The 27,624-nt window shown below is 39.8% G+C and overlaps 1 protein-coding gene across 1 annotated transcript in view; it reads right to left on the bottom strand.

Moving 5' to 3' along the window:
- Positions 1 to 23,037, bottom strand: part of PCSK1 (proprotein convertase subtilisin/kexin type 1) — a 42,563-nt gene extending 19,526 nt beyond the window's left edge. The window contains exons 1-8 of the mRNA XM_050795410.1: positions 22,641 to 23,037; positions 18,950 to 19,054; positions 15,062 to 15,172; positions 12,545 to 12,691; positions 11,146 to 11,222; positions 5,284 to 5,372; positions 1,932 to 2,104; positions 338 to 550 (exon numbers count right to left, since the gene is read on the bottom strand). Of these exons, the coding sequence (XP_050651367.1) occupies positions 338 to 550; positions 1,932 to 2,104; positions 5,284 to 5,372; positions 11,146 to 11,222; positions 12,545 to 12,691; positions 15,062 to 15,172; positions 18,950 to 19,054; positions 22,641 to 22,820 (1,095 nt within the window). The 5' untranslated portion in view covers positions 22,821 to 23,037. The remainder of the gene's footprint in view (positions 1 to 337; positions 551 to 1,931; positions 2,105 to 5,283; positions 5,373 to 11,145; positions 11,223 to 12,544; positions 12,692 to 15,061; positions 15,173 to 18,949; positions 19,055 to 22,640) is intronic.
- Between the last annotated feature and the right edge of the window lie 4,587 nt (positions 23,038 to 27,624).

The raw sequence follows: 27,624 nt of genomic DNA, 5'->3' as shown, positions 1-27,624 counted from the left end.
ACGGTGAAATCTCCTTTAAGACTGTTTACAGGGAGGCATCAGACAAGCAGAAAAGACATTTGGAGTCTCGGCTGTGTGTAATGACAGGTTTGGTGGCTTCTCAAGGCTGGGTTTAAAAATGACAGAGGGGAAGATCATCTTGGCAGAAGTGTCATTATCCCTGGAGAGAAAACTTTCTGATGGATGCCAGCCTTTTAAGCGAGTAAGTGTGAGTCTCCCCAACTGAGACATCAAGCTTAAGCAAATCAATCGTACCAAAGGTCAGTTAGGGGAATCATTTTGCATGCATGCCACGCTCTCCTACCTAAGCAGAGAGAATTAGACAAAAGCAACATACGATTCTCTGGTCGGTGTAATCCCCGCTGCTGTAAGAGGTGGCCAGTGTGGAGGAGCACTTCTCAGCGTACCAGGGGGATAGGCCTTGCTGGGAGGCACTGCTGATGGAGATGGTGTAGATGCTGTCTGTGTAGCCATCACAGTCACAATTATCTCCCTGACGCCCCCCGTTTCCCGAAGCCCAGACGAAGATGGACCCCTTCCCCTGTCTCCCCTAAAGGAAAAGCCAGAATGCATATCATCTGTTATCATCTATTGGGGTCACTGTTATATCCCAATAAAACCCCCAACAACTACGTGTGTGAAATTCTCAGAGGCAGCCTTTTGGGATCTATTTTCAATTCCAGATCTTTTGGCTTCAATGTTGGAAATCTCACAAGGCTGTATATTATAAGCCACTGGACCCTGGCCCTGCCAGTCTCTGGGCCCTCCTGGGGTAGGGCTGAGCACACACTTTTCATTCTTATGCAGATTCATAATCTAGCGTTTTGCACTTGCTCATATTTTTCCACCCTTCTCTTGGTTTGTGTCACTGCACTTGAATCTTTGAACTTCCTCTCTTTCTTTCTGCTTCAATCTTCTGGCTGACTGATAGAATGACAAAATTAGGAATTATTCAGATCTGCCTTGCAGCTGCATTAAAAGGCACTCTTCAATTGAATGGAACTCGTCAAAGCCGCCCTTTCTATGATTTTTCAATTTGTGCTCTCCAGAGTTTCTACTTTTGTTTCATCTTGTGGAGCACAAGGCTTTAGAATCTGTGCAAGAATACAGTAAACCCAAGTGACGGAGCAACCCAACCAAGGCACGGGTATTCAACAGGCACGTGCAGAGCAGAAGGCAGCACGCTTCTATATTTGAAAAGCATTTCCAGAGCACTTGGAAGAAGTCTCGGTATTTTTTTTTACTAGTGTAAAAACCCAAAAGCAGTAGGAAAATGAGTAAGGAGAAAGAAATGTCCAGAAGTACTTTTAAAATAAATATGCTAAAAGTAATACATTTCCATTCAACCTCAGACCCAAATAGGGAAAACTCATTTTACTTATTTATTTTTATTTTTGAGGAAGGGTCTCACTCTGTCACCCAGGCTGGAGTGCAGTGGTGCAATCTCAGCTCACTGCAACCTCCGCCTTCTAGGGTTCAAGCAATTCTTGTGTCTCAGCCTCCCGAGTAGCTGGCGCTATAAGCATCTAAGTTGAGACCATGGTTTTACTGTCTAAACTAGGTTGCAGAAGAGTGCAACCTAGTTACACCTGGCTAATCTTTGTGTTTTTAGTAGAGGTGGGGTTTCTCCATGTTGGCCAGGCTGGTCTCAAATGCCTGGCCTCAAGTGATCTGCCTCCTTTCGCCTCCCAAACTGCTGGGATTATAGGCGTGAGTGACCGTGCCTGGCCACAAATAGGGAAAACTTTCTTAAGCCTTAACTCTCATCCCTCTGAAGAATGATTTGGCTCTCTAACTGCATTTAAAATTGTAAAAGACTTTGTTAAGATATCTCCAACAATGTTTTTCCATGTAACCTAAGTGTTCTTTCCTTCTCCCCATATCCAGATGGTCAGGTTTCATTTCATGTGGGTCTATGTTAAGTGTCTTACCTGTTTGACACCATATTCAAAAGCCTTCTGGGCTAGCCGGCCAGGCCCCTCCACAGTTTTCCCATCATCATTAGGGCCCCAGCTTGCACTATAAATATCCACGTGTCCAGGATTGAATCCAATTGAACTGGCCTCAATAGCATCCGTCACAATGCCATCCAGCATTCTTATGCCTGAGAAACAAAATAAACACGCACAAAGGTTGATGTCAGTATGTACATGGACAAAAGCCCAATACTCTTACTATTTGTATTTTTAAAGGACTTTAAGAGTCAAGAACCAGGTAACTACTAGATGTCCCCAATTTCTGTAACCCAGCTACTGACACCACAGAAGGAAGGAACATGTCGCTGCCCCCGTAAGCTTTTTTGTCGCACTTTGGAGATAATACTATGCACTGTTTAGGCAGCTGTGATTTTTTTGTGGGGGAGGGGGGAGTCCCACTCAAGGCTCTGTTCCCAGCGATACCTCTGGGCATTGAGTCTGAAGTGGAGCAGCATCCTTGGATGAGAGGAAATGGCAGTGATTGTTGCCAATTACAAAATGTTTGCCCTCCCTCCCACCCCAACTAAATGATAGGCCAGCTTTTAGAAAGACCCTCCAAGCAGCCCTCCCATGATGCACCTGCTCATGGCTGTCCCACAAATGGCTGTGGCCCAGTCTGTGCCACACAAGGACTCTGGACAGGAAACATGTAGCTTCAAAAGATCTAGCCACAACAGGAAACTAACAAATAGGGAAAGAAGCACTTTTGTTTCTAAGACCTGATTAAAAATAACCCAGAGGCCATCCTTTCATGTGTTTGCTAAGAAACATTTTCAAGGAACATGCTTCCTTTTCTTCTAAATGATCTCAAGGATGAAATCATTGCCATGGATTTCACTCCCAAGGGGGAATCATTTTTCATCAGGACAACGTAGGTGCGGTAGCTCTTCGTGCTTTCCAACAAGCTGTCACCAGTCATCAGACTTATGAATTCAAGAGCCAGGAAGGCAAAAGCAATCTGGACAGATTACAGGCAGCTACCTGGTTATTTCTGGCTTCAGGCTCGTAATGCAATAAAGTGCACAGCCTTAGATTTTCACACTTATTTACTATGGAGCAAAGGTAAAATGATAAGTAATTGATATGATCAGTGAAAGTTGTATTTGTGAAAAAGAAATTGCTTAAAAATGCATTTAGGGCCAGGTGCAGTGGCTCATGCCTATAATCCCAACACTTTGGGAGGCCGAGGTGCGTGGATCACTTGGGGCCAGGAGTTCAAGACCAGCCTGGCGAACATGGAGAAACCCCATCTTTACTAAAAATACAAAAATTAACCAGGCATGGTGGTGTACACCTATAATCCCAGCTACTCAGGAAGCTAAGGCACAAGAAATGCTTGAACCCGGGAAGCAGAGGTTGCAGTGAGCTAAGAAAAAGCATGTAGGAAAAATATCCCAGCTCTGCTTCTTACTAGCTGGGGACTCTTGGGCAAGCCACTTAACCCTCTGTACCTCAGTTTCTTCAACTATAAAATAGGGATGATAAAAACAGCTCATGTGCATTCATTATGTGCAGCCACCAAACCACAGGCTTTACATGTATAAACTCATCTAAACCTTGCAACCACCATTTGAGGTGAGTGCTGTAATTCTCTTCACTTTATAAATGGAGAGATTCAGGCCCAGGAGGGATAGTGACTTGCTCAAGGCCACACAGCTTGAAATTGAGGAGCCAAAATTTGAACCCTACAAATCTAGCCCCTAAATCTGTTAACCACCAGGATGCACTGTCTATAGTATGTTGTAGAGTAATTCACTGACATACAATAGGTGCCTAATAAATGAAGATTATTGGTAAAAAATGCATTTGGGGCCAGACCATCAAAGGATGGAGTAACGGAAAACATCAGTAGGCTTGGAATCTTGTGTTTCAGTTCTACACTGCCACAAACTAGCTTTCATTACCTTGAGAAGCTTGCTTCTGATTCTTTCGCTACCAAATGAAGGGATCAGATGATTCTTTCACAAACAATAGCTGTTTAGTTCGTTATGACTTAAAGAGTGAATTCTTTTACTAGCTGATTACATAATTTGTGCTTCTCCCTTCACTTTTTAAAAAAATTAACAAAACACTTTGAAGATGTTAGTATCAAAGGAATCAGGAATGACACTTAAAATTCTAAGAGTGCCCTGTATTCATGAAAGATGCATTACATGTCAGGATGTATATTTATTTGATTTCTAAAAAGGAATGCACAACCAAATGCAAGGTATACTCATGTAGAGTTTATGGGGTTTTATTGTAATTGACATGTTCTACAATAGATTATTTTTGTGATTATAGTTTTTGAAAACCGAACTAAACTTGAAGCTTATAACATAACCCGAAAGCCTGAGGTAGGGATAGCATAAAGAGGAGAGACCATTTTTATCTTTTCTGTTGGCCCCTGCAGATTCACTTTCCACTCTTCTCCATTAGAACACGGACTGCATCAATGGGCTCTCTCTTTCTAATGGGTTCAGCCAACTGAAGACACCAGCAAGAGGGTGGGAATCAAGAGGAGAATGAGGTGCCTATACCCCTGGATCCCCTTTGCCTAGAAGTAGCTCTCCTTTGCCTGAATCCCCTTTGCCTACAAGTAGCTCTGTTGTTGTACTCAAGGCCTATCCAGTGGCTCTCTCCTGTGACCACAGCTTTTCCTCTCTATTTTCTACAGGCTTCTCCTTCCCTTTGCTTCTTAAGGTTAAAGGTGGTAACATCTGTCTACCACTTCTTAGCCCCTTGTTGGTTTTCTCTAATTCTTGTAAATAGTTTCTTTATTAAAATGTCCACAGTTGCCCTAATGCAATTTACCATGTGTTTCCCCATAAGGACACTGATGAAAACAATTAGAGATTCTACATCCTTGCTATAAAAGATAAAATTTGGCTACTTAATATAATAAGTATGTATTTTTTAAAACTTTGAAGCTGTTCTTTTCTATAAAGTGAAGAACTTCTACAGAATTGAGAGGCAGGAAAAGTCTTTGCCTAAATTTACCTCCTCCTTCTGTTTCCTCAGCAAGCACTCAATAACAAACCATTCTAAATCAGAACATAGAGAAAATTAGATTTGGTTCAAATGCTATTCAGCATTTCCACATTTTTTTTCCTGCAAAGATGTATAGGCTATATTCAACTATCCATTTTCTAGGAATCCATATCTATTGACTTGCTTGCAAATCATATTCAGGTCCTGTAGCAACTTTTGCATGGGGCTAATTTCTTCCTCCAGTTGTTAAAAAGAAAAGCTCCCCTCCCTCATTCACAATGGGTGACATAAGCTTCACATTAAAGTGCCAAACTATAGGGACAATCCTCTGTTTTACCTCCAACTTTGGAATTGTATGCAACTCCAACCCCGCATTTGTGATTATTTGCTTGCATGGCAATTTCTCCTGCACATCTGGTCCCATGTCTGAGGATTGAAAAATAAGAATTATAAAACATACAGAAGAACAAACATTTGTTTTGCATATGAATGAATTAATGGGGCATAGATATATTAACTTTTTGTCAACCTTGTTACTGCTTTTGTTTTTGTTTTAGATCACTATGAGATAAAACTTATGTTCAAATGAAGGGCACAAGTACTAGAACCAAAGTATGTGGTTTCAAATTCTGGCTTCTGCCATTCACTAAGGGTGTGACCTTGGGTAAGTTACTTGTCCTCAAAGACTTGGTCACATGACAAATTATATGTAAAGCACTTAGAACAGTGGATGGCAGATAGTAAGAACCCAGTAAGTGTTAACTATTGATACAATTATAAGAACTCTGACATTCAGAAACAATTTCAAAGAAATGACTTCTGCTTTGTACTTTTTGGTAGCAAAGTGGCTCCTCACTTCTCTCCCTAGTGACTGACTTGGATTGGATTATCCCTGATCAGCCTTAGTAGGATATGATAGAACAAGTCCCTATTAAGCCCTTCTCCTCTCCTCTAAATATATGCACACTAAAATATCTGAAGATTATCTGGTACCAAGAGGAGCTTGAGATATTTGCAAGACATTCTCAGCTAATTGGAAAGCCAAGATGCTCCTGAAATCCTAACTGGGGCCAGAAGCCTGAACATGATTGGTTTTGCAGTTAAGCAAAGAGAGTAATTTATGATTTCAGAGTATTTGGAAGAAAAATGCATCTTCAAAACACCAAATTCCACCATGAAAGCATCAGTTCTGAAATTCTGAGGATGATAATTGTCTTTTCCCACCACCGTCCTGACTCAGGAGGGTCAGTAAGCCAAAAGCACATTAATGTGAATTCATTTATTTCATGATTTTGTTCTGTTGTGGAAACAACCTGTAACAGTGTGAAGGCTGTTGGTGGCTTGGAGGAGTCTACCAGATATACCAACATAGAGTGAAAGAGAGGAAGGCTTAGCTCTGAGCAATAATTTTGACCAGTTCCATTTCAGTTCTACTATACTGGCCATCTATTAATTCAGCATAGCATGGAATATAAAATTCCTAAATTGACTGGGCCCTCAAGAAGAGTTGTTTGACTTCTCTTTTTCCTAAAGTAACAAAGATGATTTTCTGGTCTTCTTCCACAAAATAAAATTCCTGCTCCTTCATGTTAATCCTGGCTAGGAATTCTAAGTCAGGACAATATAATTATCTTTAATTCAAGATCTTCCCCGATGCAGCAAACACCTGCTTCTTTTATGTATGCTAGAATTTTCCTTTTTGGGAAACTTACCCTCCTGACTTTTTGTGATTTTTTTTCAATCTTGGGGCCCCTCCTCTCAGACAGCTTTCAAGGACTGATGCAGATTATAGGGAAGAAACCCTACTCTTTCTTGGGAATCATGAGCTTTAAGTTCCATGTGAGTCATATGGGTCTTGCTCTGCCAGGCAGGATTCTATTGAAAGTGACGCCAAGCGGAGGCGAGCAGCACTAGAGATGGAAACAGAGTTCTTGATGTCCTGAGAACATATTGTTTGAGCTCTTGGATCTTGCAACATCAGAAACTAGAACATCACTTGGGTGAATATTTTTTAAATCCCTTTGTTACTTAATGTTTGAGTTAGGATTCTTTCATTTGCAACTGAAGCCGTCCTGACCACACCCATTCTCTGAGAAAAGTGTGCACATCTGAACACACAGAAGGCACCTTATGCTTTGTGGATGGATTAACGCTCTTTGTCTTAGTAGAAGGAGTAATTCAGTTGTCATCTCCAAGAAATGTACTTCCAGAAGTTACCACTGCCTTCTTATATATTTCCATGTATACAGGATGGGAGACAGGGCTCAGGTCAGCAAAAGAATCCAGCACAAGTCTTCAGCCTGAGCCAACAGAATCAACCTGCTGACAGACATCCCCAGGATTGTGCCTTTGTCCTAAAAAATGATGCAGTGTGACAGCACCTATTATTTATCTCTCCTTGTATATGGAGGACTATTCTCTAGTGAAAGCTGCAGGAGGATCATGGTACAAATATGTGTTGACATGTTTTCCTCCTCTTATCCTCACATTCCACCTCCAAACATTGAGAGAAAGAGAAGTGTTCCTATGTCATTCTTTATAGGCTGCAGCTCTTTTTCTTTTCTAAGTGAGGTGCTGCAGTAAAAGAACTCTCTATTATCTTAGAACAATGGTAGTAACTGGCATTTAAACAAAATGATTTGTTTAAAAATTATTCCACGAGATAGTTTAAATACTACCCTTATTTTGGTTAAAATATTCTTGTCACACTTGTTATTTAACTAGAAAAACAGTCTGTAATTGGTGTTGAAATACTGAATACAGATTTATGCCAGCTTAATAGTAAGCATTACCTGCACTGTTAAGTTTTTATTATTTAGTGATTCCTCTTTTGACTTTCAGAGTAGCATTCAAATGCAGCTTCTATTAATCTCATTTACATGGTAATAAAGAACAACAGCAATACAGATAGTTTAAAGAGATAATACTCTTGGAATTGGGATATAATACCTCTCCAATTGCTGTAAAGGCCAAGACAAAATGGGGCCATCCATTTTCCAAACCTAAGGGATTTATGTCTGACAACATGCTAGGAGGCAACTCTACTTTTTATTATACCTTCTGATAAATGATAAGGATGCCACCTTTTTTGTAGATAGTCAAGAGGATCCTGAGAGAGAATTGCTCATTATGTCATTTCCAAATAGCAGATTCTGAATTGGCTCAGAAAATTGACTTGTCTCTGCTGCTCCCATCAGATGATATTATTCTTGTCATGTTGATTTCTCACTGAAAGGAGGTCTACCTCAGTTACTAAATGAATAGCTGTGATCATTATCATCATTATCATCACCACAGCAAACACTTATTTAACTTTTTTATGTACCAGTGTCCAAGCCATATATGTATGTATGCCCAAGCCAAATATCCTTGTCGCACATGTTATTTAAGCCATAGATAGATAGATAGATAGATAGATAGATAGATAGATAGATAGACAGATAGATAGATAGATATACACACACACACACACACACACACATATATGGCTTAAATAGCATGTGTGACAAGAATATTTTAACCAGAATAAGGGTATTTAAACTATCTTGTGGAATAATTTTTAAACAAATCAATTTGTTTAAATGCTAGATAGACAGATATAGAGATAAATAATCTACCTCATTGAGTTAGAGGTTTTAAGCGAGTTTATATATATATATCATTTAATATATATACATATATATCATTTAATATATATACATATATATCATTTAATATATATACATATATATCATTTAATATATACACATATAAACTCATTTAAAACCTCTAACTCAATGAAGTATTTTATATATTATGTAATACTTATTATGTATAAACTCACTTAATACCTCACTCTCTCTCTCTACACATATATATATATATAAAATCAGTTAATACCTCTAACTCAAGGAAGTAGATTCTTTTTCAAAAGATGATAAAACTTAAGCACAAAGAAGTTAAATAATTTGCTCAAGATCACCCAACTACTAAGTGGCAGATCTAAAATTTGACCTAAATTTGGCTCCCAAGTCTGCTCTTAACTGTTGGGCTATGCCATGCTTTCTCAATGCTATGTGGCAGGTTCACAGCAGGCTATGATCTGGAAGCTCAGAGCTTTCAGGCACAAAACAAATAGCATTATATGAGCTTCTTCCCTGGGGCCTTTGCAGCTCCCTGAGTCAAGGAAATTTTATTTTATTATAATTATTACATTCATATATATAAAACAACTATTATAAATGCTGTGCTGTGAGATCCCCTTTGTTTTGAGGAAGGTCTGAGTGTTCCATCTCCTGACTGGAGAAACTCCAGAGAATATCAGTTCATCAAGAATTCACCCACTATGCAGCCATCACACAAGTTATCACCCACACTGGATCCTGAGGCCAGACTCAGGCTCTGCCTGGAAGGACCGTATACTGCCTAGGAAGGAGCCAGTGCCTCCATCTAAGTCACCTCAGCTGCACTCAAGTGTCTGGGAACAGATTTCCCAAGTACTTTCTTCCAAGTACTTATTACCCATTTCCTCAGGAAGTTCATTTAAGAAACATAGGGAGAAGGTACGTCGTCACCCATTTTAGGGGAAGAAAATGGAGTAGAGGCAGAGAGAAGTAGTGATTTCCCCAGGTCACCCTCTCCTCTGGGAATTGGCAAAGCCATAACTACATTACAAGGCTGTGCCCCAAAACAGTAGAAAAACCTACTGGTCCTGCATTATCCTGCTTCAGACATACAGTGAAAAGTTTGTCTGAGGGTCTGCTGTAAGCTCTCGAGACACTCTCACTTTCCTCCAAAGGTACCCCTGCCAGAGGTTCCTATTGTATTTTTACCGGAATGTTTTCACCTCTAAGGGGTATTTGCAGTTAACCCCTTTACTCAACCTCAAAGAAATAAATGGTACTGAAAGAAGTCGTATCCCTGAACTATCCACAAGCTTCCCATTCTCCCCAAGGAAGAAATAAACACCCAGAAGTTGAGGCCAAGTCCATGTGCCCCAGCCTCCCATCCTGGGGTTGGTTGGCTTTCTGGAGGGAGGACTATCCAAAGAAAGAAATAACTTTAGATCCATATTACTGCACCAGCCGCTTTGGAGTTCTGAGGGAGAATAAGGGAGGGAGGAAGGGAGGGAGTGAGAGAGAGGCAGAGAGAGACAGAGACAGACTTGTCTGACTCAAGTTGGGTAACAGTCCAAGAGACAGAGCCATCCAGAGAGAAGAGAGAAGCATTCATGTGACATATACCAAGAGCTATTAGATGCTTGGCTTTTTCCATCCTCACTTGTAGTAGCAAACCCTAATTTTGACCTTGGCTTTGATCATTCTGGTGCAAGTCTCTTCTGTGTAGAGAAAATGAAGAGGAAAGTTTGAATGTCTCCTTAATGTCTGTGAGAACATCGGTATGAACAAAGATGGTTTCTCCCATGGGCACGGACACTTTGAGAGTCCACATGCCTAGAGGGTGAAGTTTCTTTGGGACTAGGAGAGAAGTTGAAATTCTCTTGCCTCTGGGTCTTTCTTTCACCTCTCACTTTAGAAGATCGTGCTCTTGGCCTCTGTGGCTCTTGGCCTCTCTCACCACAATGTGGCTTCAAGGGAGAGAGAGTTAATCTGGGAGTCGGGTGCTGTCTCCTCTCTTTCCTATGGCCTTATAGCAGCAGGAACTCTGGAGGAGACTTCCCACTGGCTCAATGCCCTGGAGACTGCGTTGGATTCAGGGGTCAGAACTCAGAGGCATTTCTCTTGTCTGGAGTCTGGCCATGCTCTTCTGAGAGAACTGGTGAGGGTGACTGTAGCCACCGTCGGAAGTTGTGGGCATTGTTCATATCCATTTCTTTACATATATTTATTTTCATGACTAACATAAAGCATGTTGCTAAGAGTAAAAGATTCATAGAGAAATTGATGGGAGGGATGGGCTTAAAGTGTGTACTCTTTATGTCTCAAACATTCTTTCTAAAGCTACAACAATTCAGTAACATTTGAGAGGAGAATTTCATAATGTAAGAAGTTTAATGAAAATATGGTTCTATAAACTAAAGGGAATATAAAAATAGAAACTTTGGTTTCTGTTTTAAAAGCAACAAAATATTGTCGTATGGATGTTGTGCATTAACATTTTCTGAGCGCTGAAATGTGGATGAAATGTATGGTATAATTTTCTCAAACAAGATAAAAGCATTGTAAAGTACTTTATTTCATCCAATTGCACATTTACTCACTTGTTCTCATTTGTGGGATCATATCGGGGAAATGGATCATGGTCATTATCATTAAAATCATAGCTAGCCTCTGGATCCTAAAGAAACAACAAAAAACAACACTGTGACATCATAAAAAAAAAAAAGCATCACTTCCGAAGGTACCCTATACCTTCCATCCTGGCTGATAGCTCAAAAGCCTGCATTTTAGCGTTTCTGGCCGAGTCACTGAATATTTTTTATACCCACAAACCAGGCAGACATGATGAACACAACCAGCATTCAATTCTCAGTGAATGTTACCAAGCCTATGGTTCACAGACACTCATAGGATATTGGAGCTGGAAGGAATTAGTTTACTTAGTTCAGTCACCTCAGTTTTCAGATGAGAAAATTGAGGCCCAGAGAAGTTAAATGACTTCCCTAAGGCCATAAAGCTAGTTAGTGATACTTTGACACTCATCTCTCTTATGAATATAGGTGCAAAGAGGTGGCTGGAGATGGGACTCAGGTCCATGGTGTTCTCCTTCAGCCTCCCAGGCACACTAAATAAACATAATTTAATTCGAGAGAGGGTGTTTGAAATTCAAGACAAGCTTCCAGGTTCCACTCCTTTTTCCAACCCCATAGCTACACTTAAACGCCTTCCACATACCATTACTGTTACTTTTCAATGCTTTCCGTATATTTCAATCATTCCTAATTTCTACTCTGTGCTACTATTTGTCCTTCTCTTTTCCTTAGCTCTTTAGCTTGGCATTATAGCTGGGGAATGTTTGATAGGTGGAAAGGATGAGAGAAAAACAAGGGATAATCTTAAAGATGAAACACCAGCCTCCTGATCTAAAGATCTAAGATATATGATGGTGTTCATATTATATTATAAGCTTCGTAAACAATGAAACAAATTGTTTTTTTATTTATTTTCCCATTTCTAGAAAACTTTTCCTTTCTCAGCTTGGCATAGGTGCATTGTGTATTATTCACTTTGGATTTGCATGGAAGAAATCACATTTATATAATTTTACAATGTCAGGGATATAGACTCATAAAAGAGGTGAGGAGGGAAACTGTGGAAATGATCTCAGGCAAGGGGCTTAATTTGATTACTTTAATGCCCCCAAACACTGAGCAACTCAAAGTCAATGGATTTTGGTAACTTAATTGGTATAGGCACTGCCCCTCCTTCTCCCAACACATATACTTTTGTGCAATTTTTGATCCCACTGAATTATTTCAGTGCCTACTGGTACAAAATAAATTCATGTAAGCTAGTGGGAAGTAGGAGAAGGGACAAAACCTTGGCCCATAATCCCAGGGACTGACACCACAGCAGCATCCCATTGAAAAGAAGGAAAGCCCTAACTGTGCGTCTGCACAGACAGCTCCCTAAGTCAGTCATGAGAAGGCACACACTTACATAGTTGGCATAAATGTCCGTGTGATTCCACTCCAAACCATCATCCAGTACGGTGATAACAACTCCTTTGCCTGTAATGCCTTTTTGCCAAACAGGTATCACATGAAGGTCCAGCTTGGGCAGGGCTGCCGTCATCCTGGTATCTTGCTGGTAAAGAAAAACAAAGAAGCATTTGTAAAGTCATAATTAGCTTGCTACAAAATGAGCATTTAAGTTCCAACCTGGAGACCCATCTTTCTTTATCCTTGGGTCACTCTACTCTTTAGAAGAAGCCAATTCAGTGAAATGAAAAAACAAAGTTGAGAGTAGGGCCAAATGAACCCCCAGAGTGCTGCTCTTCTCCCAATTGTCCCAAATGGACATCACTTGAAAAGATGAATCACCTGTGCTCCTTCTCTTTGAACTACGTGGCTTTGAAGAATTTTATCCCTAAATGTCTTTCATTTATAATAACATGCTCAACCCTTTCATCTACAGAAGGTCTATTTGATAGTTGATGTTTTCATCTCCCCCCAAATCCTGATTCTCCATTGCCACATTGAGCTCTCATTATATTGCCTAGTGCATAGTCGTTCATGAATGTTTTAGAATTTTTCATCTAAAAGAAAAAGCAGAACCTGGAATGCTCAGGAGACTTGATTGCCTCAGGAATTGCAATGTAATTGCCTATTTTTAAGTATGAGTGATTCAGGGGGTAAGTATCTGTGAGAGGAGATTCAGGGTTTTCCTTTTCAAATACATTTTCTGATAGTCAGTGTGTGGGACTGTACAGGAGATAAGTTGGGTAGCAAGAGAACACAGATACAAGCACATTTCTAAGCCTGTGAGAGAGAGACAGTAAAAGAATGCCAGGTACCTGGTGAAAGGGTCAATAAGAAATCTATAAATAACTACAATCAAAAGTGTCAGTGAAGGAACTGCCCTCTTGCTGTTGTGCCCTCCTCCCCATAAAGAGGTTGGGGGAGTGGGGTGACAGGTATTTATCAGGCTGGTATGAAGCTGAATCACAGGAGGCTGGAACTGTTTGGCCAACAGATTGTTGGCCAAAGTCAGAGAAGAAGGCCTTTATGTCAGTTGTAGGAGCAATTTTAGACTGTAGTTGTTAAGAGTATAGACTCTGGAGTCATGAATTATGGTCCCACCACTAGCAGCCATGGATTTTGGCAAATTATTCTACTTTCCAATATCTCTGTTTTTCCATCTGTTAAATGAGCATAAGTACTATTTCTACAACACAGATAATCATGAGAACAAAATGAATTAATTCATATCAAACATTTTAGAATAGTGTTCGTCACACAGGAAATGCACAACAAGTGTTAACTGATAAGTCTCTTCTGCTGCAATGAGCAAATACTTAAGATAGTGGCAAGAGGCCGGGTGCGGTGGCTCATGCCTGTAATACCAGCACTTTGGGAGGCCGAGGCGGGTGGATCACCCAAAGTCAGGAGTTCGAGACCAGCCTGACCAATGTGACAAACCCTGTGTCTATTAAAAATACTAATTTAGCTGGGCATGGTGGCGGGCATCTGTAATCCAAGCTACTCCAGAGGCTGAAGTAGGAGAATCGCTTGAAGCCGGGAGGCAGAGGTTGCAGTGAACTGAAATCATGCCATTGCACTCCAGCCTGGGCAACAAGAGCAAAACTCTGTCAAAAAAAAAAAAAGAAAGAAAAAGAAAGAAAGAAAGGGAGGAAGGAAGGAAGGAAGGAAGGAAGGAAGGAAGGAAGGAAGGAAAGAGAGAGAGAGAAAGAAAGAAAGAAAAGAAAGAAAGAAAGAGAAGATAGTGTCATAAGAAACTGATCCCCTTTTCCATCCATTATGCAACAAAAGTATCTAAGTCTTAGCTTGTGTTTTTCAAGAGAAATAATCTTTTATAACATTCTCACAACAGATCCTTCTACTAGCCTATATTACTACCATACAGACATAACATTACACAGAAGAGAGGACACCCTGCAGGTAGACAGCAACACTTAACAATTTCTCCACTCAAGGATTTGGTAACTATCTTAAAGGTAGAATGGTTTGCCAGTTCAGACATTTGCAATAGACTTTTCTTGTGTTCCTTCTTTTCGCCTCTTTCAGAGATTCTCATCTGTGTCATATAAGAATTGTCATTCAGGGTTGTATATGCCAAATTATGTTCACTATACTCTGTGAGTGCTTTAAATAGTTCTAAAGAATAACTTTAACCAAATGAGATTTTTGCCATAAGTACTGTTTTTGGAACCCCTAACCTGCAAGACATTATTTTTCTGCACTTACCCCAAATAAACTTAAGAAGACAAAAAATACAACCTATTTTTTCACAGCAGCTAAAGGTAACTGTTTCCGACATCCTTACTCAGTAAAACAGAAGAGACAGATCAAGGAGGTCCCATCAGCCCTAATCTCCAGATAAGATAGCTTCCTATGAAATCCTCCATCATAAAAAAAAAATTCTTGTTGCAAATGTAACAATATAAAGAAGTCAGGTCCCAGATGCCACCCACACAGTCCTTCTGTACGTACTTACCAAGTACCATTGCTGATTCCACATGGGATCATTGAAGAGATTTTGTGCTGAGTCCTTTATAGCTGAACGTTTAGTTCTTTCTTTTTCATACTGTTGTTCAGCCCATATCACCTACAAGGATTTTTATAGCAAGAAAATAAAAAGTCAAATATCTACCTCTGTATCTTTCCTCTAACTATCTCCAGTACCCTTCCTAGCAGAGTTCAGGCAGCTCTGCAATATTTTCATTTGACTACAGATCAAACTGGCACCTCAGAGAGAAGAAGGGATTGCCCACTGGGGAGATGAACATTTCCTCTATTACAGTAAAGTGCACCTTTAGGGGGAGGAGAAGCAGTCAGTGAAATGATAATTCCCTCAAATTATTTACATTGTGGTTTCAGTGGAAGCAAAAGTTCAGTCTGCTTTCATCAGCAAATGGACCATAATACTCATTTTTATATTGAGGTTTCAGGGCTCCATGGCTGAAAATTTGTCTGCTTTTATGGATTAAGTCAACAAGCCAAGAGACTGCTGTTATAATGCTCTTATAGATTAATTTCTCTTTCTTTACGTACAAAAGGTAGAAATTGCAAATATTTTATAAAGTAAGAATGGCGTTGTATCCATGCAAATGTGCAACTATCCCTCCCCTGTGCTTCGACCTCTGCTTAAAAGTACTTAATATGAGAAACATATCCTGGGTGATGAATAGCACTACTGACCACGCACACTTACCATTAATTCAGTCTCATGTATTATGCAAAGAGATCTGACAATATGAAAATTACCTGGCCCATATTTACAGCATAATCCTATTATACTTGAAGCCCTAAGAGAGTGAGGGACTGCCTTGTAGTTATATTCATTATAAGATAATTCTATATTCTTATTTTTCTTGGCAACATGACTATTTCATACCCCAAACACATCTTTTCTGCTCAGTGCATGATGACAATTCAGTGTGTGGTGGAATATTGTTAATGTGAGAGTACTCATGAATCAGCTCCAAAAATAAAAACTGAAAAATAATTTGCAACTGAAGGATAAAACCATCCACTAAGACTGCCCTGAATTTTCAATTAAAAATGTACTGCAAACCTATTAAAAATAATGGGAAGAACTTGAAAGCTAGAAATTAGTCACTATGATTTATTTTTAAAGTGCTTGTATTTTCAAGCTTAATTGTTTTGGCTTAAAATACCTCAATGCTTGGAATGCTGCCCATCATCTGAGTTGATCTCTGGAAGCTGACTGCTAGGGCATAAGTACTAATCTTTGAGGTAGAGGGTCACTTACACTTGGAGATTTTATTAATAGACTTGTAAAGATAGACTATTGCTGCATTTCACAGAGCTGATTTGAAAGAATATTATCTTCCATCAAAAAAGAGCAATAAAATGAAAACCAAGAGCAATTTTTTAGAAATGGGATACAAGAGGAGGCACTCTGCCATCTGATCAGATAAACATCCAATTGTAGAAAACAGTGTTATGATTAACGTCATTAACTCAGAATCACATATTAATCTCTAGAAGAGCAGGCTGAATGGAATAGAGGAAAATTGGTAGTGTCTTTCTATTATGCATAATAGGTATCATGTACTTAATTATAAATAATTTGATCTGGAAAGAGCATTAAAGATCATCTACTTCAACCTTCCAATGCAAGTTTCTATGGTCCTAGACTGCTTCCTAAAATAAAATTATTCTTGGGCTAACTTTTTACAAAGTTATACCTGTGCTGGAGACTAAATTCTTAGCTTTTTTCTATAAATGTCTTGAGATTCCCCGAAAAAATCAGCTATCAAGGGGATGTATAAAGAGTAGAATGGGCCATCTTCATTTTCATGAGATACTTTGAGTAAGAAGAACAGTTAGGTATGCTCTATTCTGTCCAATTTTCTCCTATGAAAATGAGAAGACAGGTCAGTTTGACTTCTATGTGCATTAATGGGCATGCAGTTTGGGCATGCATTTAGGCAAAGAAGGAAATCTCTCTCCTGCTTAGCCGGGGGACTAAGCCTAGCCAGAGTGCTGGAAGTTGTTCTGCTTTTCAGAGCCCACACGCAATGAGCCATCTGCCTTGAAGTGAGTAAGGGAAGACCTCAGTGGACAAGAAACTTCTGTAATAAGGTCCAGGGCCTCTGATTTGGTCTTCCACATCAAGCAATAACTTGACAAGAGCTAGCAATGGGTGTAGATGAGCTATCGGGTCACTGTCCGTGGTCCCTTCACAGCATTGTTTGTCAGGATGTGGTTGTTTCTTTTATATTCCAACACTGGTGACCCAGGTCATTCCCATTCCCCACCCTCATAATTTGTCTTTTTCTTCTCCTTTTTAAAATGCTATCCATTTCAGAATGAATAAAACAGCAAATTATCTTACAGGCCCATGAATTCCATCTACTTTCAACAGTTCTATCACCTGTCTCTCATATATATATATATATATATTTCTGTCATATATATGTCAAATATATATATTTATTTCTGCCATATATATATAGATATACATATATGTATATATACATACATATATACATAGATATACATATATGTATATACACATACATATATACACACATACACACATATATAAGTATATATATATACACATATATACACATATATTTTTTGCCCCCCTGGGAAGTTGAAAGCATTTTTTTTTTTTTTGAGACAGAGTCTCGCTCTGTCTCCCAGGCTGGAGTGCAGTGGCCCGATCTCCACTCACTGCAAGCTCCGCCTCCCGGGTTCACGCCATTCTCCTGCCTCAGCCTCCGGAGTAGCTGGGACTACAGGCGCCCGCCGTCGCGCCCGGCTAATTTTTTGTATTTTTAGTAGAGACGGGGTTTCACCGTGGTCTCGATCTCCTGACCTCGTGATCCGCCCGCCTCGGCCTCCCAAAGTGCTGGGATTACAGGCGTGAGCCACCGCGCCCGGCCGGGAAGTTGAAAGGATGTTTTTAATTCTCTTACCAAGAGGATCTCTCACCATAATTCTCCAGGGTGTCCTAGGTAACAAAAATCATGTACACAGATATCAAGATATCAGTGTAAATTGGAATCAGGATAAATTTCTTCCAGTATGGCATATCCTTGAGAAAAGGCAACACTGTATGAAAATTACAATACTCCCAACATAGTCAACATTGTCTAATATATTTGTTCACCTTGAAAATAGACTTCAAAATCAATAGGTACATTAGCTATGTATTCAAATTGCCTCTACCTTATTTACCTGTATTTATTCTGTACATTTTCTGCTGTTACCTAATCATTGAACCAAGATACAAACTAGGATGAAAAGAGATCAAATGGTTTGGATCCAACAATAGAATATTTATGGAAACATTTGTCTCATGAAGACATGGATTTACAGTTCTCTCATAAACACTAGCTCCTTATACAGCAAAACCAAATAGAAATAATAGACCTTTTTTTCAGTTATGCTGAAATGTTATTGAAAGTAAGGCTCATGTATTTCTTTGAGCCCATATTGGTGTTAAAATGTTTGGTACATAATAGGTACCTAGTAAAAGGTTGTTGATTGATTGTATTGTCAAACATTTTTATTAGTGCTGCCCCCTCATTTTAAACATTCACTTTCATGCTCTTAGACTGAATTTGTGAGTGTACATATAAAATTAACTTTAGATATATATGTAATTATATAATTAAAGTGCATATATATGTGTAAAATTAACTTTAGCTCAACCAATTCAACCCAATCTTGTTATTATTATGTGCAATTATAATTTTATGGAAAGAAATTAGAAACATTACTGATAAACAATCTTGGTCACAATAAAAAAGAACCACATTTGCAAAATGCTTCTGTTCTTATTAGAAATCATAAAGAAAGCAGGTAAGTTAGAGTATTGGTTTGAAGACAAATGTATAACACTTACACGATCATCATCAGATAATCTCTTAGTGATATGAAAGGCACTCCTTCGAGACCTTCTGGGGTGGTTTTTATGTTTGAATAAGTAGTGATTTTCAAGTGAACCAATCTATAAAAGGAAAGAAATAAAATAAATATCCACTTTCCCAAACAAGTATATATGGACTGGTTTAAAACTCAGCTAACTTAGAGGTAGGCAACTTTTATTAAGCCCATTCCTTGTATCTGAAGTTAATATTTTTCTTTTCTTTTTTTAACTTTTATTTTAAGTTCAGGGGTACAAGTACAAATTTGTTACATAGGCAAACTTATGTCATGGTTTTTTTTTTTTTTTTTTTTTTTTTTTTTTTTTTTTGGTACAGATTATTTCATCACCCAGGTATTAAGCCTAATACCCGTTAGTTATTTTTCCTGATCCCTTCCCTTCTCCCACCCTCCACCTGCCAAAAGGCCCCAGTATGTGCTGTTCCCCTCTATGTATTTACGTGTTCTCATCATTTAGCTCTCACTTTTGAGTGAGAACATGCAGTATTTGGTTTTCTGTTCCTGTGTTAGTTTGCCAACAATAATGGCCTCCAGCTTCATCCACATTTTTCATGAAGAAGGCACTGGTAGAGGTTTTAAGATGACCCTCAGAATATTATTGCTTGAGCTCACAGTATACTCACTAGCTCACAGTAGGAGACTAGTGATGCTTCTATTTTACACACATTGGAGGAAATACATGTTTTTGTGTGTGTGACAATATCATATTAAAATATTCATTTGATCAAATATATCTGTTCAAAGAACAATTATTTGTGGTAAGCAGGCAAACACCTAGATACTATCTATGGTCAGTGCCACTTTCACTAAAATAAATTATCGTTTTTATAAAATGTAGCCATTGAATTCATAGTGATGAATTGTTATTAGCCACTATTAGTGATCATTTGATTTCCCACTAATTCAAGGCTTTCAGAAAGGAACATGCTACATTTAGGGCAGGTGTTCCACTTAAGAGTGTGTATACTTCTCTGGGTAGCTATTGACACCTTTGGTTCATTTAGAACTATATTCATTATCCTTTTGAGCTAGTCTCCCTTTACTCAGCACTAAATTTGAAGCTACCAAATCCTCTAGATAACCCTACATTTTAAAAATTAAGAAACAAACAATTGACAACAGTATATTACTGAAGAAACACGTTCTTTAAATTGGTGATTCTCATCACCTAGAGAATTTTAAAATAGAGAAGCTTAGGCCCTGCTCCAAGCCTGAATCTCAGTGAATCTTCCTATAAGCTGTGGATGGAATTGGGGAGAGAAATCAGCAGCCATAGGAAAAGATCACCAGTGCTTAGCTCTGTTTTCTCTGCTGTCAACTAGTTTTTCTTCTTGTCACTATCTTAATCCAAGCTTTATCCTGAGGCAATAAGGTACCCAATATAGTAATGCTAAATTTGTGTAATTTTAGTAATATTAAACAAAAAGAGAAATAAGCAGAACCAGGAACGTGCTACCAGTCTTCTACAAATAATTATTATTCTAATAAAATAATTTTTGTTAAGTTTGTTTTAAAACTTTTGTTAGTAATACCATTTTAACTAAAAATGGATAGAGGAAATATAGCATTGTAAATCACATATAAATATGGATGGTTTTTCCCCACTATTTGTTAATGCTTTTGTGACTATGCTATCTCTTACCCAAAGATCCTCCCAAGAATGATGATGTATTGTTTTTTAGTATTAAGATTTCTGTTTATTTGTTTTGAAAAGCAATTTTCACATTGAATGGTCTAGGTTTAGATACATGCCTAGAGCTAACAGGTGGGAAAAAGAAGAGAGATTTAGTTTTTGCTGTCTTCCCCAGTCTCCTCCTACACAGTTCCCAGTGCTATTTAGCCTTTTGGTAGCTGCTCAAGGAATACACAATTAAATCCCCAGTGTCTACCCCTATAGGACATACATAATTTTTATGATGCCCACAGTATTCACCAGCACAATGTCATCTGCTACTCATGCTCTCTTTGGGTCTCAAAAATTCCTAATAATTGCGTGCGATTCCCAGACTTACTACTAAACTGTATTATGTCTCACTGTTTTCCCACAAGCTGTTTTCCATGCCTAGACTGTCTTCTCCAATCTCATTATGTTCTCCTGGCAATCTCTGACTCCTCTTTCCCGTGCAAATGTTTCCTCCTTTGGGCAGTTTTCATTCACCCCTCTCAAATTCCCTACTACTTTCATTCCTTCAACCAATGAATATTGAGACTTCAAGAACAACTTTTATTATTACACAAATTACAATCAGTTGCAATCATTAATCTCTAAGCTAGTCTCCTCTAGATTCTTGATTACTTGAGAGCGTTTTTTTCCCCCCTCTTATTCCTCAGCCCCTAACACGGAGCCTGGCAAGAGGGCAAGGGCTGGCCAAAATCAAAAGACTCATCTGCTGCTGGGACACCAGGAAGCCAATCTGCATAGATTTTCCTGCCGGGCATTTCAAAGACAATTTGGTTTATAAAGTTAAGAATGAAGCCTCCAGCAAGAGCAGGAGAATTCCCCAGCGGGTTCGGTCTACAAAATCGCCAACGCCCCCGCCGATTACTCATCCGTGACTCCAGCGGCGTCTCAACCACCACCTCCAGAAAAAACGCGCCAAAATGTTTTACAACTCCCTCCTCCCACGCTTCAATGCAGACCAACTTCCCAAGCAGGGGGCTAGGGCTTGATTCTGAGCCAAGGAAAGGAAAGCTCTAGCTTAGAAGTCACACTCCCTAGGGTCCTCTCGGAATCGCTCAGCTATTAGCAGTCTCCCACTTAATGTCTTGACGCTCACTCACCTCCTACCTATTGACCAAGGTACCTATTGACCAAGCCTTCACTTGGACAGGCAACAATAAGCTGAAATTCCCGGGAAAACGATTACGTACTTAGCTGAAGAACAAGAAAGAAATAGATCCCTTTCCCACAGTCAGTTCGGCATCTCGACCCTGCAGTGGGACTGGTCGGGCAAAGTTATGAAGCTTGGACTTTGTAAGTTCCCAGTGAAAATCCGGAGCTCCCCAGAGGGGTACGGAGATAGATGGTCCCGTGTCTCTCACCCACCATTTCTCCCCCAGCTTCCCAGGCTACTCCGCGGCCTCCCAACCTCCTGGTCGCCAGTCCCAGCAGCTGGCACTCTTCCAATGCCCTGGGCGTGCCCTTACAGGCTGCCAGGGCGGACAGCCCCAAGCCTGCTTAGCCCCTTGCATCAGGACTTGGATCTGATGCTGCCATATTGAAAAGAAGGCAACAGCCGGCTCCTGACGCAGACCGCCTCAGTCCCGGGGGATGGAGCGCACTGATTCTCCCGGGGGCGCTTGGTTGGTAAGAGCTTGAGTGCATCTCAAGTTCTCTGAACAAGCGTGGAGGGATTTTTCTTCCAAACCGCGCGGGAATGGATTTCAATTCTAGAGCGGCCAACAGTAAGCCTAAGCCATACCCAGCTGCAGTGGCTTCCTTCTGCTTGGCTGCGCCCAGCCCAAACAGTAAATAATGCAAGCTTTCTCTCTCTCCAAGCGCGCCAGGGGCTAGAGCGGGAGCAGCTCCTTGTTCTTTGCTACACTGGGCTCCGGAGAGTGTAACCTGGGGCTCCCACTTGGAAGACCGCGCTCCAGTCCCGCCAGTCCCCTGGGGCCCCAGAAAGTTTCTTGAAAGTGGAAACTCTTACCTGACCCAAAAGGTCATAACCCAGCTCCTCGGCGATGGCCGAGGCTGCTTCCGGGCCCCCGGGGATCTCCGCTGCCCATTCATTAACAAATTGTCTTTTCGCTTTTGCACTGTTCAGTGCACACCAAGCGCAAAAGAGGGCGAAAGCAGTGCACTGCAGAGTCCAGGCTCTTCGCTCCATGGCTCACACACTCGCTTCAACACGAGTGGGAAGGGAGAGGAAAAAGAAGCAAGATATGAGAAAAGCCAGAGAGACTCCCCCTTCCCACCCTCGGGCTCTGGACCACTCCTGGCTCCTGGTTGCTCTGCGAAGAGCTAGGAGGAGCGCGAGGAGAGGCTGGGCGGCTGCGAGCGCTCAGTGAAGCGCTTCGGTCTCCAGGCTGAGTGGAGCCCCAGCCCTTCCCAGCCAGAATGGAAATGAGTGTTTACACGTCAAATCGACGAAAGCCATCTCTTGACGTCAGATCTACCTGGACTAAGATCTGAATGGTATTCCCGGCGGGGCGGAGAAGCGGCTAAAATAAGCAGCCAGGGATTAGGAAAAGGAAGGAACTGTTTGCTGGGATCAGTTAAGTCTGCTCCTTGTCAGCCCATAAATTTTGTACCGTGAGAAACATCTTCACTTTTCAAAGAGAAGTGCCCCCATTTGAATATAACTACCAAGAATAAAAGGCTGGGAGTGCTTTCCCACCCTTCCATCCATTTTCTCTGTATTTATTATCTCATGTGTGTGGCAGGGAGGGGGGAGGCGATAGGATTCTTATAATGGCCTTTTGGGTATCAGCACCTGCTATGAAGAACAAGACTCTTAGGTCTTTCAAATCAGAGAGAGGCTAGGAGGGTAAGGAGAAGAAGGGAAGCTACTACTGCCCAAATTCTGTTCTAAATTGTCTAAGAAAATGAGCATGTCTCCAAGACAATGTTAAAGCAATACTTTTAAAAATGAATTTTTAACCAAACACTTTAGTTTACAGGTTTACTTCCTCCTCCCCTTTGTTTCTCAACCTCAGTAAAACGATATCAATAATTATACTCCCATATTGCAAAGCCAGCGCCACTACCACCTTTTACGGTGTTTATCAGTAAAATGATTAATCATGTGATTTTTAAAAAAACATTTTTAAGAATTTGTCAACAAGGGGATCTAGGGTCCCAAAAGCTGTTGTGTTGATTCAGGGAGGGAAAGAGCAGTTTTTATTTACCTCGACTTTCCATTTTGCCTCAGTAGAGCTCTTCACTTTGGTGCTGAGCTGGAGCTGTGCCATTACTTTCCCATAAAATGCACAATGCCTCTTTGTGGAAAAATGGTTTCCTGTGGGAGGAGAGCAAGCAAACATCTAAATGAATTCTCCACCCCTCACCCTAGGGAAGTGAATTCAGTCTCCCATGGTGGAGCCTATTCGAGCCCTGAGGGATTGAACCTGGCGGGAGATACCAGTGCCTGGTATTCAGCACCGAGGTCTGGACAGCGACACGCGCAGGACTGCAGCAGGAGCTGCTCTGTCTTCTGACCACCAAAGACGTCCTGTCTTCTGAGCACCAAAGACGTCCACTCTTCTGTAGCTGGCCAGCACCAAGCTGTTTTCCTTTTGATATGTGCCTTTCCCTTTTTTGAACAGCAAAATAGGAAATTGGCCGCAGAGGGGAGTGTGGTTAGGTTCATGATCGTGACAACTTGTGTCCAGCTCTTGGGAACGTGTTGGACTCAGGCCAAAAGTAAAATCGCCAGGCGGTGAAATTGAGAGAGCCTGCTGCCCCTGGGAAGATTTTTTTTTTAAGCTCAACCGCCTGAGGGCGCGATCTATGCTGTAGAAATAGAAGAAAGGGGAGAAGGTTGGAAAGAAAGCATATGAACAAGTGGGGAAAGGATGCAAGAGATGTTCCTTACAAGAAGCAAATGAGACAAGACTTGGTGGAGGATGGGGCTCCGTAGTGCTAATTTTTCATTAGCCTCCACGTTTGCAGAAATATGCACTAGATAATTTATTTAAACATAAAGCATCTTTACAAAAACAAATGCCAATGTTAGTAAGCCATGTGATATGGTGAAGTGTTTTACAACAATGTAACTCACACGAGATGAAATGGAATGGGCTCCGATTGATAGCTTTGTTGTCTGTTCTGTAAATCTACATGTGTGAATGTTGATGGCTGGGTAAGCTGTCTTCTTTTCCCTTCACACTTCAGCCCGAGTTGTGGCCTTGAGCTCTCAAGGGTGTTTCATTCTCACAGCAGACAGATGCTAACTGTGTACTAGCAAGGCAAGAGAAGCCCAGGGCAAATGTTTTATAATGGTAGATGTGTCAGAGGAGGAACATATTTTTGTTCCTTTCTTATTATTGTTCAAGTAAATCAGTTTGGCAGAGTGTTGGCAATAAGGTCAGTGTTTCTCTCATTAATGAGACATTTCTCTTAAATGGAGCACCATATAAGCCTGGAATAACCATTTGGTTTATATACCTAATAGGGCAAAGTAAACTCTCACAAAAGATAATATCCTCATCAACACAATACATATATCAGTAACTTAATCTGCTATTGTCTGATTTTTATCCTATGAACCTCTTTGCCAGAACTTCTGGCATGCAGAAGAAATAAATTTCTACCAAGACTAGAGGTGCAAGTAGATTTAGAATCCATTTTTAACTTTTTTATCAAGGACTAGTCCTATCCTGATTTGTAGATCATCGTAGTGACTTCCAGGCCCATCAGTATTATACTTCATATTATAAATTGGAAGAGCCAATTATCACCTTAAGTTGGTTTTAATAGCATTTGATTCACGTGATTAATTCATATAGAAAACCGGATACTCCAGAAACTAAAGAGGATGTGTTTCCATTATAAGTTATCAAGTGAGTGCCATGCCTTTCATGATGCTCACAAATGCCCAGTGATACAGCTAAGCATTCATTAAGGTTTCTTGGAGAATAAAAGAAGATACTATGAGCAGGATGTAAGAATATGCTCAAAGGAGATCTATAGATCACCATATCTCTTCAGTCTTAGGAAACAAATGTTTAAAACATTTTGTTATTATGAAATAAAACATATACCCCTGAGCATACTAAACAATGTACTCAATATTTATCACAAAGTGGACACAGTGTAACCTTTTGGGACAAGAAAAAGAGCATTTCTAGACCCACAGAATAACAGAATAATATTCCTAGATTTTCAAGAGATGTTAAAGAATGGATAAGGAAATAACGTAGGTTTAATATTTTCCAGTTGTCATGTAGACTTACCTGTTTGCTGTGGGTAACAGTAAATGCACATTAACTCAAAGGTGTAACAAATTAGTCTGTAATTAAACTAGATTTTTGGTAGCAGAACATATTATACGGGCAAATCTACCTGTAGCAGTGTTTTCCAACATAGAAAATAACAACATTTCTGTGGCACACTGAGGTAAACTGGAGGAAATTTGAAGACATCTGTATGGAGCTGGGTGAAGAAATTCATAACATTTTCTTTATATGCTATAATTATATAACAAAATAAAATATAACATTTTGGGCAGTACATTAAATTGCATATTAATAATGTTAAATTGAGAAATCTGAATATGCTTTCACCAATATCAGTTTTTATTTGAAGTTTTATGCTTAAAAGGCTATATATCATTTCTAATTAAAACATTTTAATTACAAATGATCTTTTTATACTCTTAATAGCTGCTGTCAATGAAACTTTTTTGTAAGATTCTATTTTAAATAATGTAACAGTCTTTCTTTTTATTTTCTTGACAAATTTATCATTGGAACTTTATATGAGAATGCATATAGATTCAGAATCCACCTAAATTTTACAGGTCAACTATGACAAAATAATATTGAAATTATAAGTTGGAAAATACACACACTTTCTAGAGAAGTTATCGTCTACCAACTTTACCACAAATTGAGAAAAGTATCTGGTATACACAAAAAACTGATATTGGGGTTGTCTCTTAAAGATATACCTGCCAGAATTCCCTGAATTACTTTCTCATGATATCTCCTCCCATGACCAAATTTTGGCGGACGTGCCATGCTAAGTAAGTACTTAGAATATGAACTCCTCCACCAGATCCACAGACACTTTTCACATGATGGAAATAGACATGCTTGCAGCAGGTTGCTGAAGTAAATACAGCATCAAGGTGGTGAACACAGCTTGGTTGAGTTCCAAGAGTTCAGCAACAAGCTACTTACCAGGCCTTCCCAAGTGATGAGAAGAACAAATATCTTGAGGGACATCTTTAACTGTACTGGTTGGGATGCTCTGACCTATAGAAATGGAAGTAAAAGAGTAACAAAGCAAAGTCTATACACTGCCAAGACTTTGAGGTAGATGAATAATTATGAAGGACTTTTGCTCAATGAACTAGATAAACACAAAATCTTGAATTTAATATTGAATTGAATTATTGAAATTGAAGCAGTGAGTGCCATAAATTCCACTTGCTAGAAATAATTGATCTTTTCTAATGAAAATGGATAATTAAGTGTTGCCATATACAAGTATTTAGGTTCTTTCTTTAACAGGTTCTTTTAAAATATGCATTTACTGAGTTTCAGAGCATCCCTGCTTCTGCTTGCAGGCAATGCTCTTGCTTCCTTTATGCTCTCAAACATTGCCATTTTCATATTAAAATCTCAGCACGTAACTCCTTTCTCTGCTCCTGAAGTATGTCTTTCTATGAGAATTATAGACTTTAGTGTTGAAAAGTGACCTTGAATATTATACAGCTCCTTGCTTCTCAAAGTCTTCTCCACATATCAGCATTATAGGCATCACTTGGAAGCTTGCTGGAAATGCACACCCTCAGCCCCCACCCCAGAACTACCGAATCAGAATCTGCATTATTAATGAGTCCATAGTGATTCATACTCAATTAAAGTTTGAGAAGCACTGATCTAGTTAACACACCTGGTATACATGACACTCCTCTGTGATATTTTTTATCAAGTCGTTAGGCAATTCCTGGTCTCCCAAAGCAA

This window comes from Macaca thibetana, chromosome 6 (assembly GCF_024542745.1).
Source record: "Macaca thibetana thibetana isolate TM-01 chromosome 6, ASM2454274v1, whole genome shotgun sequence".
In the NCBI taxonomy this organism is placed as follows: Eukaryota; Metazoa; Chordata; class Mammalia; order Primates; family Cercopithecidae; genus Macaca; species Macaca thibetana.
This window is presented reverse-complemented; position numbering and strand designations above follow the sequence as displayed.